The sequence below is a fragment of the Neoarius graeffei genome, chromosome 8, assembly GCF_027579695.1.
Source record: "Neoarius graeffei isolate fNeoGra1 chromosome 8, fNeoGra1.pri, whole genome shotgun sequence".
Taxonomy (NCBI): Eukaryota; Metazoa; Chordata; class Actinopteri; order Siluriformes; family Ariidae; genus Neoarius; species Neoarius graeffei.
This window is the reverse complement of record NC_083576.1, coordinates 13,743,584-13,759,074: the sequence shown is the minus strand read 5'-3', so window position 1 is coordinate 13,759,074 and position 15,491 is coordinate 13,743,584. Positions and strand designations below refer to the sequence as shown.

General features: G+C 41.5%; 1 protein-coding gene across 1 annotated transcript; it reads right to left on the bottom strand.

The window, feature by feature from the left end:
- Window positions 1-2,349: 2,349 nt before the first annotated feature.
- On the bottom strand, window positions 2,350-13,422 carry med19a (mediator complex subunit 19a). The gene is made up of 6 exons (XM_060927317.1): window positions 13,091-13,422; window positions 12,871-12,993; window positions 7,990-8,123; window positions 7,752-7,848; window positions 6,643-6,737; window positions 2,350-2,599 (listed from the first exon to the last, which is right to left on the bottom strand). The coding sequence occupies exons 1-6, from the start codon at window positions 13,308-13,310 to the stop codon at window positions 2,534-2,536; spliced, it is 735 nt and encodes a 244-aa protein (XP_060783300.1). The 5' UTR covers window positions 13,311-13,422; the 3' UTR covers window positions 2,350-2,533.
- Between the last annotated feature and the right edge of the window lie 2,069 nt (window positions 13,423-15,491).

The window sequence follows — 15,491 nt, the reverse complement described above, 5'->3', positions numbered from 1 at the left end:
TCAGCAACGGTACTTTACGAGGGTTTCTTGTAAATAGTTTGGCTTCACATAGGCATCTTCTGATTGTTGCAGTACTCACAGGTAACTCAAGAGCTTCTTTGATTTCTCTGGAGCTGATCATTGGATGCTTCTTTACCATTCTTGTTATTCTATGATCTACGTGGATGGTAGTATTTCTTTTCCTACCACGTGTTTTGGGTTTTGTTTACCATCTTAAAGCATTTGAGATCATTTTAGCTGAGCAGCCAATTATTTTCTGCACTTCTTTATACATTTTCCCCTCTCCAATCAACTTCTTGATCCAAGTTCTTTCTCCTTCGGTACAATGTCTGAAACGACCCATTTTACTCACTGAGCAAGGGCTAAAACTAGCTGCCCTCCTTCTTTAAATAAGGGCCATAATTGACACCTGTTTCTTCACAGAATGAATGGCCTCACTAATTGAACTCCACACTGCTATTAATTTGAACACGCCTCTTTCATTAAATGAGTCAATTACACCCAATTAGCAGAGTGCATGTCATGACTGTTGATTGCCCATTACTCAGCTACACTTATTTTTTTTTCCCCCATGTTGCATTATCTTTTCTGCCAAAATCAGAAATTAAAACACATTAGTGATGTTAGACTGCTATTATTTTGCACATAAGTGTATATATATATATATATATATATATATATATATATATATATATATATATATATATATATAAAATTATTTTTTTTAAATTAGAGTAGTCTCAGGTACAGAGAGTGCAGTTTTATGCGGAAATGAGCTGTAGGTTTTACTGAGCATCTTCCAGAACCAGCCACAGTTCTTCTGGACACTTTGTCACACTCGCGTCTTCATTTTGCACCAAAACCCAGGAGCCTTCATTATGTTTTCTGTTTTAATCTGAAAAGTGATCTCTTATGGAATATGGTGCTCAGATACAGACTTTTTTTTTCTATAAAAAGTAACTTTGCGCTGGAAAAAAGGCAAACATTTGGACTCTAAAATGTTTTTGTACTAACTTGATAATGTAGAAATCATAAAATAGAAATCTAAAACGAAGTTTGTACGGAGAAAAAAAAAGAAGACTTTTGCACAGTACTGTATGTGTGCTGCCATTGAGATATTTCAGAGAAACGGAATAATCTTTTTAACTAGATTATTTAACACACTCTTGGAAAGTGAGAGGATGCCTGAGGAGTGGAGAAGCAGTATAATGAGACCGAATTTCATGAATAAGGCTGGTGTGTAGAGCTGTAATAACTACAGAGGTATAAAGTTGAATCTAAAGAAGTGAGGTGGTGATTAGCGAGCAGCAGTATGGTTTCATAGCAGGATAGAGCACTACAGATGCAACGTTTGCTTGAAGAAGGTTGATGGAGAAGTAACGCGAAGATCAGAAGGAGCTGCATGGTGTGTTTGTGAACTTGAAGAAAGCATATGACAGGATACCAAGAGAGGAGATGTGTGTATGTATGAGTGATGCAGGATACGTATGACGGCAGTGTGGTAGAAATGAGATCAAGGTGGAGATGGGATTACATCAAGGATCGGCTCTGAGCCCCTTTTTTGTTTGCAATGGACCAGTTGACGGACAAGATCAGGCAGGAATCTCCATGGACTATGATGTTCACAGAGAACATTGAGAGTAGGGAGTAGACCATGGAGTGTTGGGGATTTTTTTTTAAATGACCTACACTTGAAAAATTTGAAAGGCAGTCTACCTTTTAAAGATGCTCAGATTTACGTTGGAAGTGATGAAGATGGACAGGATTTGGAACAAGCGTTATAGTACTTGGGACAGCCTAAGTTGGACAGTTTGGAGACAAAGCAAGAGAGAAGAGATTGAGTTGGTTTGGATATTTGTGGAGGAGAGATGCTGAGTATACTGGGAGAAGGATGCTGAACGTGGAGCTGCCAGGAGAGAGGAAGGCCAAAGAAAGACGAGGATGATGGATGGGGCAAGACAGGACATGCAGGTTGTTGGCATGACAGAGGAAGATGCCAAGGACAGGATGAGATAGAAGCAGATGATCCACTGTGGTGACCCCAAATGGGAGCAGCTGAAAGAAGAAGAATCTGCTTACACAACACATCTGTGCTGAGTGATTAGACTCAACACATCATTTCCTGTCCACAATTATCAGGACACAGTGAAAACCAGCACAAGTGTAGTCAGTTCTTTTTTTTTTTTGCAAACAAGTCCAAGAAACAAACCTCTTCTTGTCCCACACTGCCCTCTAGTGTTGCGTTTGAATCAGTGCTGTATTGAATCACAGAACTGACATTCAGTATTCTAGCGCTTCTTATCCATCCATAAATTAAAAAAAAAAAGTATACAAAGGCAGGCTGTGCAGTAGAGTAGCAAAAAATTTATGAAAGTCATCAAACGATGAAGCAAAAAAATAATAAAATACTGGCAATAGAACTGATCTGTAATCAGTATTCATGTCAACATCAGCTACAAAACAGCACATGTTCACACATTCATTCATTCTCTCTCTCACACACACACACACACACACACAAAATACAGTGTCTCTATCTTAGACTATTGCTGTTGGGTTGAGAGCCAGTGATACCAGGATGATCAGGACTGTGGCGATTCTGTGACAGAGAGAGAGAGAGAGAGAGAGAGAGAGAGAGAGAACATTATGTCAACACAGATCAATAAATGCTAATTAGCAGACGACTTGAAATTTTTATTAATTGACAATCATTCATTTTTGCGTGATTCAGAATAGTACATCAGACTGATGATGGCGCGAATGCATCTGTTAATTCCTGCAAATTTCTATTTAATCTTTTCTTCCGTGACTCAACAACGTTTTCATTTTGAAAAAGGGGGAAATATTTACATTACAGATGTTTTAGTCATGTTTCGCAATACATCCTTTAACATATCCTCATTCTATCCACATTCACTGGAGCAATCGTGCGCTCTGATTGGCTACTCTACTACTAGGCTACCAGCTCGTATACCGTGAGTAGAGAAAAACAAAATGGCAGAGTATGCTGCTGAACCAATCAAGGACAAAATAAAAATAAATTAAAAAAACTCCTCAGACCCCCCCCCAAAAAAAGCAACAAAACATGGAATAAAAGTAAGAACATATCCATTTTTATTTTTCAAGAATTATTATTATTAGAGCATTTTTCACAAATTGCTACTCTCATTTCGCCAGTTTGTTTACATTCTTCATCTTTAAGCATTAAAATTTGTTGTTGTTTTTTTAGACTGGTTCAAAAGCTCAAAAAAGTTTGAAAATGACAGAACTGAAATGTCCAAGGAAGAATTAGATAAAATGTCTAAAGCTATTCTATACCTCGGCACGACAACAAGACGGCACTTTCTTAAAAAACACACACCACACTGAAGTCAATTCGTGCCGCCATCGATAGGTTTTTAAAGAAGTCTGCCCAAGTGAAAACTGTTGGATGTTTTGTAAAGTTTTTATTTATTGAATTTGCAAAAAAACAAAATGCTCCGTTTCTCAAAATTCAGTGAATGTGGATAGAATAAAACAGTTATTCCACTCAATCTCGTCGTACATGGCTTATAGCCCAGGGCTTTCACCAAAGCATGGCTACGCGGCGCAACATCGCATAGTCACTTGAGCACCAAAAATGCCATAAAATGAACAATGCAGAGTACTTTCTGCACCCAAAATATCTCCTATTCCCCTCTGAAAATGAGTAATAACTATAGAAACAGGAAAATATTGGAATACTATCCTGATACTCAACCCAGAAGTGAAAATAAAGGGTTTCTCTGCGTGCATGGACTGCCGTTCACAACCAGACAAAAAAAAAAAAAAAACCCTCAATCACTTTCTAGGCGCTGGTTGCCAGATAGCGCTGTTGCGTGATTTGACCTCAATTCCCTATATTGTTCAATATTATGCTTTTTTGTGCAATAAAATTAAATATTTCTCTGAATTGACTGTTTCCAGTGTTTTCATTTCAAATCTAATTTTGCTGTTTAAAATTTTGCTCCTTGCATAATTGACGAGATAAAAACAGCAAATTTAATAATGTTGAATTGGGCCTCAATCAGCTCTGGATGCCACCAGAATGCACCATTTGAAGTCTCTAGGTTAAAAATTTTCCAGGTGAACATGCCCCTGGACCCCCTAGCAGCCTTCAGGGCCCTCTGGGCCAGGCCAGCCCTTATGGGCTGGGCTCCACATCAGTAGCACTGCTCTGTTTTTTTTTTTCCTGGGGAAAGCCCTGTAGCTGACTTGGAGATATGTGCCTCCTCGGTTATCAGCTCACGTACGACTTGATTTCATGGAATAATTGTTAAATATAATATTTTCAAAGGCTTATCAGATGAACAACATACACACTAACAAGATCAACTGTGAGCTACTGCTCACTTACATAGCCCACGCTCTCGTTTAGATCAGAATGCAAGCAATCAAAGGAATAGGACACTTATGAATGTTGACTTCAAGAAATAATTAACCCTGAAACAAGTAAATAAAGAGCAGTGTCTCTCCCCAGGGATTTCAAACAATATCCTGGTAAACTGGCATTTTGCTTCTTGAAATAGCGCCAAAAATCCACCCTATACGTTTCGTAAATACATTCAGTCGGTAAACAGGAAGTTGATGTGCGACAGACCTGAAAACGGTATACATGATATAGAACCCCAAGCTGAAGTTTGATACAAAGTGGTTAAGATTTGTGGTTGCTGAAAAAAAAAAGGGCGTTTCAGACGGACGGATGTACAGACAGAGGTAAAACGTAACGATAAATGGATTTAGACACCCCGCAACATTAGTATTTACAGTAATTAACACAAATTGTCCTAGTTGTCAAACTGCTGTCGCATTAAAACGTCATGACCGGCTGTTATGGGAAAAATAACCCCGATTCCAAAAAAAAGTTGGGACAAAGTACAAATTGTAAATAAAAACGGAATGCAATGATGTGGAAGTTTCAAAATTCCATCTTTTATTCAGAATAGAACATAGATGACATATCAAATGTTTAAACTGAGAAAATGTATCATTTAAAGAGAAAAATTAGGTGATTTTAAATTTCATGACAACAACACATCTCAAAAAAGTTGGGACAAGGCCATGTTTACCACTGTGAGACATCCCCTTTTCTCTTTACAACAGTCTGTAAACGTCTGGGGACTGAGGAGACAAGTTGCTCAAGTTTAGGGATAGGAATGTTAACCCATTCTTGTCTAATGTAGGATTCTAGTTGCTCAACTGTCTTGGGTCTTTTTTGCCATATCTTCCATTTTATGATGCGCCAAATGTTTTCTATGGGTGAAAGACCTGGACTGTAGTCTGGCCAGTTCAGTACCCAGACCCTTCTTCTACGCAGCCATGATGCTGTAATTGATGCAGTATGTGGTTTGGCATTGTCATGTTGGAAAATGCAAGGTCTTCCCTGAAAGAGACGTCGTCTGGATGGGAGCATATGTTGCTCTAGAACCTGGATATACCTTTCAGCATTGATGGTGTCTTTCCAGATGTGTAAGCTGCCCATGCCACACGCACTAATGCAACCCCACACCATCAGAGATGCAGGCTTCTGAACTGAGCGCTGATAACAACTTGGGTCATCCTTCTCCTCTTTAGTCCGAATGACACGGCGTCCCTGATTTCCATAAAGAACTTCAAATTTTGATTCGTCTGACCACAGATCAGTTTTCCACTTTGCCACAGTCCATTTTAAATGAGCCTTGGCCCAGAGAAGACGTCTGCGCTTCTGGATCGTGTTTAGATACGCCTTCTTCTTTGAACTATAGAGTTTTAGCTGGCAACGGCGGATGGCACGGTGAATTGTGTTCACAGATAATGTTCTCTAGAAATATTCCTGAGCCCATTTTGTGATTTCCAATACAGAAGCATGCCTGTATGTGATGCAGTGTCATCTAAGGGCCCGAAGATCACGGGCACCCAGTATGGTTTTCCGGCCTTGACCCTTACGCACAGATTCTTCCAGATTCTCTGAATCTTTTGATGATATTATGCACTGTAGATGATATGTTCAAACTCTTTGCAATTTTACACTGTCGAACTCCTTTCTGATATTGCTCCACTATTTGTCGGCGCAGAATTAGGGGGATTGGTGATCCTCTTCCCATCTTTACTTCTGAGAGCCGCTGCCACTCCAAGATGCTCTTTTTATACCCAGTCATGTTAATGACCTATTGCCAATTGACCTAATGAGTTGCAATTTGGTCCTCCAGCTGTTCCTTTTTTGTACCTTTAACTTTTCCAGCCTCTTATTGGCCCTGTCCCAACTTTTTTGAGATGTGTTGCTGTCATGAAATTTCAAATGAGCCAATATTTGGCATGAAATGTCAAAATGTCTCACTTTTGACATTTGATATATGTTGTCTATGTTCTATTGTGAATACAATATCAGTTTCTGAGATTTGTAAATTATTACATTCCGTTTTTATTTACAATTTGTACTTCGTCCCAACTTTTTTGGAATTGGGGTTGTAATAAATAATAACTCTGCGCTGGATTACATTCCTAATTCCCCCCCAATCATAGTACGCCCCGTCGTTTTATCCCTGGCGTTTTGATTCGAACCAATCCCATGTGTAATAACGATAACACTTTAAAAGTATTAACCCTTCCCAGTCTTTCCCCAACATGCTGAGTAACTCCACCCACCTTTTTCTTCTTCTTGTCCTTCTTTTTCTTTTTGCGCTCAGGATCATCATCTCGCTTTTTCTTCTTCTTCTTGGGGTCAGAGTCTGACGGCGTTTCTGCTCAGAGAAAACCACAAATTTTCCTTGTGCGTGTTATCAGATTATCTAAGCAGCACATTAATACGTCTTGGATCAGCTTAAGGCTGCTGTCCGATTTTGATCCGGTCCTATCTAATAAATTAGATATTCCGCGAAATCAGAACAAGCTTCTGATTTTTTTATATATATATATATATATATATATATATATATATATATATATATATATATATATATATATGCACAAAACAGGGCTGTCGAAGTTAATGCAATTTTAAAAAAAAAAAAAAATTAATTAATTAAAAAAAAGGTTAAAACAAATTCCTTTTAATGCCACAAATTTTTTTTTGGACACGGGAGTTTGGGAAATCAGGAAGTGACGGAGTGAGTAGCTGTTCGGCATAAGTCGTGATAAAGCGCACTTATGTACAGAATCAACTTATATTGTTGCATTGTGACTGTTTACAGAAAATGTGTTTTTTTTTTTTTTACATGCTTTTTGATGGTCCAGAGGGGAGAAGAGACGACGTGTTGGGGTTTGTTTGACATGACAAAGAACCTCTGTGGCCAGTCTGCGGCCAGTCTACAGCTCGAAAATCAGTACGTCACACACGCGCCCTCCGTGCGTTTCATGTGCGCCCTGTGTGCGTTTCTTGCGTTTTTTGCACGTAGACCGGCCGTAGGAGCACATATGGCCGGTTGTGACCTAGGCTTTAAATCGACTGACAGCCCTAGCACAAATGTAACCGGTTGGCGGTGCATCAGGTGCAGTACACACCACAGTTTACAGGGGAACAGAATTACGTGCAATTTACTAAAAATACGTTTCTCAAATTATTCGTAAATTCGACATTTGGTAAATTTTCTTTGGTGGATTTACTAAACGGTCACCAAACAAGTGTAGAGCAGAACGAAATCAGACTGTTGACTGAATCAGGAGCTCTCGTTATCAGTATTACTAAAGCCAATGTAAACTCATTAATCATATTAATCAATTGCGGTGTAGACATAGTACGTGTTTGTGTGGGTCACCTGGTGGTATGGGATCCTGAGGTCGATGATGTCTGTGTTTGTGTTTGCTTTTCTTCTTCGGAGGCTGAATGTGCATCAGTCTGTACTGCTCTGGGAGCTGAAAAGCAAACAAAGACTTGTGATCACAGTCTATTGGAAAAAAGTGCCACTCCAGCACACACTCGTGCACACACGGAGGATGTGACCTCTTTGTGCATCTTATCGTGCATAAGGCACTGTGTGTGTGTGGTGCATTTACCGGTCCAGTGTGTAGTCTGAAACCAGTCAACAGTGCTCCAGTTAGTGGGCTGAATGAGTTTCCACAAACTGGAGGTTTCTCTATGAGGGAGCGCAACGAACTGCCATCCTGAACTCCCGGACTGTCGATCATGCCTAAAGACAGACAATCACATTCAAGAGTTTTTATTTTTATCACCACATAAAAGAGTGCTGATGGTAAACGGGTTCACTGGTGCAGCTTAACATTCAACAACAAACTAAATAATAAAAAGTGCAGGACTGCCTGCAAAACACCACAGGAGACGCATTAGCAGAAGACAGGCTTGTAGTACTAGAGTCCGACTCATGCCCTAATTTTAAGGACATGTGACTCGACTTGGGACTTGAACTCGTGCATTAACTGCATTCGGACTCGTAAGTCAGAGACTAGGACTCTGATTTTTTTTCTTTATTTTTTTGTAACATAACATACTAATTTGGCCCAAAATATTTATATCTACATTAATTTTTATACCAAATTTCGTGCAAGAGAATGCACATTCACCTGTTCATACGTCATGTTCAGGAACAAACTAACGTTAATGGTGCTAAAATGCCTGGACAGAACGCCCCAGGACTGTCCGCTTTGCTTAAACAGATATGTAGAAAAACTATTGAGGAGACGACGGGGACGACCTCGAACTTCAATTGTCATTTGGTAAGACTCCATCCAGAGAAGGAAGTGACACGCTATGTTCATTGCCCTGTTGATAGCGGGGCTTGCTTGCTGAGCGATGAACTAGCTAGTGTTAACCCTCTCATGTTATTTGCCCTGTTGATAGTGGGAGGGGCTTGCTGAGCAATCAACAAGCTTTTTAATCTGTAGCCTATTAACTAAAATGGGGCAGTCAAGCAGTAATGTTCATCCAACACAGTAGCAGAGACGGTTTCACATAAAGGCAGCAACAGCCACTGTCAAATGGTGTGGATGGAGCCTTGTTCTCGAACTCGACTCGAAATTTTCTTTAACAACTCGGACTTGAACACTGGGGACTTGAGACTGGACTCAGGCCCTGTCCACACGGCAACGGATTCAGGTGACTCCGATACAATTGCTTATCGTTTAGGCCTGGCGTCCACACGGCACCGGCGTTTTGGGTGCCCAAAACGCAATCTTTTTGAGAACGGGTTCCAGAGTGGAAAGATCTGGCAACGTTGCCGTTGTGAAGTCGTCTGGATGAGTAGAACGGATTTGTTTACGATGAAGTCACAACCACATGACTGTGAGTGCTTCACGCCGGGTAGAAGTGTAACAAACTCGATGCGAGTTGTCAACAAATCCTATAACTTGGTTCATGAAACGCGCTTACAAAATATTTTCACTGTGAATATTTATTGTGTAATGGTGCAAAGTGAGACAGAGAGAGACACTCTGCCCTTAGGGCAGAGTCAATCCCGCCAGCAAAAATAGGGAAAAAAAAGGAGCGATCTCACCTCTTCAGATGTTGGTTTTAGTCCTACAATACATTCCTCAAAAAGGGCGTAGAAGAGCAAATTAATCCATCAACGTGTAGCATTCAATTTATTCTGGACCATTAAAGACGCCGCCTTCCGCGTAGAATCATACGTCATCCTCGCCGCCATATTGGATAGGTCAAAGCGGAGAATAAAGATTCATGTGCTGCGTTTAACTGTACCAACAGGTTTACCGTCCAAACGAGATCACATGGGATTACCTTTCACAGGTGAGAAACAACAAATTAATCCATCAACGTGTAGCATTCAATTTATTCCGGACCATTAAAGACGCCGCCTTCCGCGTAGAATCATACGTCATCCTCGCCGCCATATTGGATAGGTCAAAGCGGAGAATAAAGATTAGCTGCGTTTAACTGTACCAACAGGTTTGCCGTCCAAACGAGATCACATGGGATTACCTTTCACAGGTGAGACTGGAAAAATACTTTTCATTGTATTTGGTCATTATAATGTAATTTTACGAACAGATTTTCCTGACTTTGTGGCTAATATGAAGTCTCGCGCATAATAGTTTATGCGCATGCGTCCTTACTACTTCTATTGTTCTGGTGTCTCCGAAGGGACCGTCTTACAGCGCCCGTAGAGGTGTGGCATGTGTATTGCATCGTTTTCAGCAAGCGTTGCGTTGCCATATGGACCTGATATTTTACTGATCGTTGCCCATTTGGACGCGATATATTTTTAAATAACATCTCGTTGCCGTTGTCGTGTGGATGTAGCCTCAGACTCTACGTTTAGTGACTCGACTACAACACTAGCAGAAGAAAAGTGTGCAAATGTTACCATTGTCATAGTGCAGATCAGAGTTGTAGTACTTGAAATCCAGACTCAAGACTTGGCCAATGGTTTCACCAAACATTCTAGTTGGTCTCAACCGGGTCGAGCTTCCTTTCAAAACAATACTGTACGTGTTTGCTTTTCTGAAGCAACTTCAATCAAAACAAAATCAATGATTAAGCAAGCTTGTTCAGAAAACGGGTACTGATTTAATTATATCAAAATCCATCTAGGATGGGCAAGGGCAATGGTAACTACTTCTTCCGTCTGTTCCCGTTAAGGGTCACTCCCTCTCCTCCTGTCCTTCGCATCTTTTTCCTGTAACACCAACCATCACGTCCTCCTTCACCACATCCATAAATCTCATCTTTGGTCTTCCTCTTTTCCTTCTACCTGGCAACTCCATCTCCAGCATTTTTCCCCCCAATATACCCTGGATCTCTCCTCAGTTTGTATCCAAACCATCTCAATCTCACCTCTCTTACTTTGTCTCCAAGCCATCCTACAGGTCCTGTCCTCCTAATATTCTCGTTTCTAATCCTGTCCAACTTTGTCACTCCCAATAAGAATCTCAGTATCTTCAACTCCGCTACCTCCAGTTCAGCGTCCCGTCTTTTTGTCAGTGCCACTGTCTCCAAACTGTACAATGACAATGATAACCAATCGTACAAATACGAGCACAAAATTATCATCTCAAAAGAAAAGATATACTATGTTTCTAGGTTCCGGGTTCAAATCTGTAGAATAAATTTTAGTGTCATACTGTTTTGTAATCTTCCTTTTCCCTGAGTGTTGCCTCTTCAAGGACTAACAACTTAGAACATTCTGCACCAAAACATGCTCATCTTATCATGCTCATTACATGCGTACAAGCCAGCGATTAGAGAAGATCCAGTCAGCTTTAGAGCTGATCACGCTCCCGGAGAGTGACCAGGCACGTAATGCAATAGGTGTCTCCTTTTTGAGAACAAAGAGATGGTACGAGTGGTGTGCCAAACCCTCATCGCTCTGTGCCCATTTCTGCAATAAACCTTCTTTCGCTTGCAAAAGGATGAGACTGGCGTTGGAGTTTGTCATTTTTCCACGACAAATCCCACAGCTGACGGGGGCCTTTCTGTGCGGAGTTTGCATGTTCTCCTTGTGTCTGGGTGGGTTTCCTTTGGGTGCTCTGGTTTCTCCTACAGTTCAAAGACCTACTTACTTAATCAATCCTCTTTGCGCAAGGATGCGCATAAGGCCACCACCAGAGCTCGCCACCATGGTCTGTCAGAAGCACACTTCTCTAAGTAACCCCAGGTCCATCTCTGTTCCTTCATCTCCTTTTCCACAGTCCTCCTCCAGGTCGCTTTTGGTCTGCCCCCGTTTCGCCAGCCGTCTGGAGTCCATCTGAGGGCTACTCTCTGTAGTGACGCTGGTAGCATGCGCAGCACGTGTCCAATCCATCTCCATCAGCGCAGTTGATCTTCTTGTGTGATGGATTTTGTCAAAGTTTTTCGGTACAGTTCAGCGTTGGAAATAGTGTTTGGCCAAAAGATTTTCAGAACTCTTCTGAGGCAGCAGTTCTGGAAGACTTCCAATTTGCGGCTGATGGTCTTGGTCATTTTCCATGATTCTGAACCATACAGGAGAGTGCTCAGGATCATACAGGAGAGTGCTCAGGATGTTACTTTTGAAGAGCCTGATCTTGGTGGTGGTCCTGATGTTCTTCGTTCTCCGAGTGCTTCTCAGTGCTGCAAAGGCCTGGCTGGCTTTGGAAATTCTTGCTCTGATCTCCTCCTCTGCATCGCCATTCCTGCTCATTTTGGATCCCAAATAAGTGAAGTGTTCAAAGACATACAGGTTTGGTAAAATACCCAGTCGGTGCATACTTAGCGCCGGTCCCAAGCCTGGATGGACTGGGGTGGGTTGCATCAGGAACGGCACCCAGTGTAAAACTGATGCCAAATCGAATACACGGAACAGATCCACTGTGGTGACCCCCGAACATAAAGAAGCAGCAGCTATGTTTCGATCATCAAGAAAGAAAGAAAGAAAGCACAACTTCATTCATCACACACTTGTGAAATTTCTTCTCTGCATTTAACCCATCTGAAGCAGTGAACACACACACATACCCAGAGCAGTGGGCAGCCATGCTAACAGCGCCCGGGGAGCAGTTGGGAGTTAGGTGCCTCGCTCAAGGCCGTCCCATATTAACCTAACCTGCATGTCTTTTGGACTGTGGGGGAAACCCACGCAGACACGGGGAGAACATGCAAACTCCACACAGAAAGGCCCTCGCCGGCTGCTGGGTTCGAACCCAGAACCTTCTTGCTGAGTGGTTTCTGTAAGTGAAAGTTTCCTTTTCTGAACTACTTCTGTAAGTGGTTTGAAAAGGATTTTTTTAAAAACCCATCTCAGTCTGGGATTCGATAAAGGTGGCCTTGAATACTAGAGATAATGTTGTGCAGTTGTGTAACAGTGATCACTATATACTAATGTACCACGACAAGAATTAGTAGTGCAGATTTATTCCTGGCTTCAATTGGCCACTTTGCATGCTGTACTTATAATTAAAGTACTGTACTACTATACCATTGCACCTTCCCATGCTTGTTCATCTCACCTGGTAATTCCGGCAAGAAGTTACTGAGTTTCTCCTTCACCTTCTTCCCACAGAACTTATTGTAGGCATGTTCCAGATTGTAGTGTGTGATCAGGTTTGTGTTTCCAGTTAAATCGTTCCCAACTGAATGAAATAAAACACACACAAGCACAATCATGTACACTGTGACAGTAACACGGCATGTTTTCACACACCAGGAGATCACCATCATCCACTTTACCAGGCAGTTCTCGCAGCAAATAGAACGGTTCATTGATAACTCCTTGTTTCCGGGCTGTAGGCCCTTCATCCCCGAGCTGTCCTGAGAGCTGACCCGGCACTGGGGCTGCACTCTGCGGGAGCGGAGGCGGCGGTTTTCCCGGTCCAAAACCCAGAGACGCGGAACTCGGAGGTGCCTGAGCGTCGCTTTGGCCAAAAAGAGTTGAAAATATTTCTGTCATGACTTAAAAAAATAATAAAGACTATTTTTAAACAATAAATATACCCAGAGGCAACGTTAAACCCGCTTTATATGATTAGCTACTGCCCCAGTGCTTATTATCAAAACAGGCAGTACCGTAATGACGGTAATATATGAACAATGCGTAAAAACAGTTGCTATGACTCTACCGTAAATTCTGTAGTGTTTTGGTTTGGTTTCTTTTTTAAGCTATAGCTTTAACGATTTAATCCTTTAATAGTAGAATTTTGAACTATGGATGTGCTTAAATGAAATAAGACAAAAATTGTTGAGCCTTCAAAAATAATGAAATTAAATGTTTCTACGTTAAAAAAAATAAATACCACAAAGAGCATCACTATTTGGTGTGATGAGCCTTTAGAAAGAAAGCACAACTTTATTCATCACACACTTGTGAAATTCCTCTCTGCATTTAACCCATCTGAAGCAGTGAACACATACATACCCAGAGCAGTCATGCTAACAGCGCCCGGGGAGCAGTTAAGAGTTAGGAGCCTCACTCAAGGGCACCTCAGCCCAAGGCCGTCCCATATTAACCTAACCTGCATGTCTTTGGACTGTGGGGGAAACCAGAGCACCCGGAGGAAACCCATGCAGACACGGGGAGAACATGCAAACTCCACACAGAAAGCCCCTGCTGGTCCCTGGGCTCGAACCCAGAACCTTCTTGCTGTGCCGCCCGGTTAAAGCTATAGCTTTAACGATTTAATCCTTTAATAGTAGAATTCTGAACTATGGATGTGCTTAAATGAAATAAGACAAAAATTGTTGAGCCTTCAAAAATAATGAAATTAAATGTTTCTACGTAAAAAAAACCACACACAAAGAGCATCACTATTTGGTGTGATGACCCTTTAGAAAGAAAGCACAACTTTATTCATCACACACTTGTGAAATTCCTCTCTGCATTTAACCCATCTGAAGCAGTGAACACACACATATATCCAGAGCAGTCATGCTAACAGCGCCCGGGGAGCAGTTAAGAGTTAGGTGCCTCACTCAAGGGCACCTCAGCCCAAGGCCGTCCCATATTAACCTAACCTGCATGTCTTTGGACTGTGGGGGAAACCAGAGCACCCGGAGGAAACCCACGCAGACATGGGGAGAACATGCAAACTCCACACAGAAAGCCCCTGCCGGCCCCTGGGCTCGAACCCAGAACCTTCTTCCTGTGCCGTCCGGTTAAAGCTATTGCTTTAACGATTTAATCCTTTAATAGTAGAATTCTGAACTATGGATGTGCTTAAATGAAATAAGACAAATTGTTGAGCAAGTATACCATCAAAAGTAATGAAGTTAAATGTTTCTATGTTAAAAAAAAAAAATACCACAAAAGAGCAAAGTCACTATTTGGTGTGATGACCCTTTAGAAAGAAAGCACAACTTTATCCATCACACACTTGTGAAATTCCTCTCTGCATTTAAACCATCTGAAGCAGTGAACACACACACACGTGAGCAATGAGCACACACACATACCCAGAGCAGCCATGCTAACAGCACCCGGGGAGCAGTTAGGAGCCTTACTCAAGCCCGTCCCATATTAACCTAACCCCATGTCTTTGGGGGAAACCAGAGCACCCAGAGGAAACCCACGCAGACACGGGGAGAACATGAAAACTCCACATACAAAGCCCCTGCCAGCCACTGGGCTTGAACCTAGAACCTGCTTGCTGTAAGTTGACCGTGCTAATCACTTACACCACCGTGCCACCTGGTTAAAGCTATAGCTTTAATGATTTACTCCTTTAATAGTAGACCTATGGATGTGCTTAAATGAAATAAGACAAATTGTAGATCAAGTATGCCTTCAAAAATAATGAAATTAAATGTTTCTACATTAAAAAAAAACCCACAAAGAGCAAAATCACTTTTTGGTGTGAGGACCCTTTTACTTATAAAAATACTAATTTTTGCTACAGTTAGTGCAGTTTTATAAGGAAATGAGCTGTAGAACCTTCTCAAGATCTTCCAGAACCAGCCACAGATGGTGTCTTCTGGACATTTTGTTACAATTGCTTCTTATTTTTGCAGTAAAACCCAGCAAACTTCATTATGTCCCCAAAATCTGTCCCTCTGACTTACGTCAATCCTGAGATCGAGATGCTGAACCTCTTCTGCTCCTCGGAAACTGCTTGATCCATCCTGATGCCCTATGTCT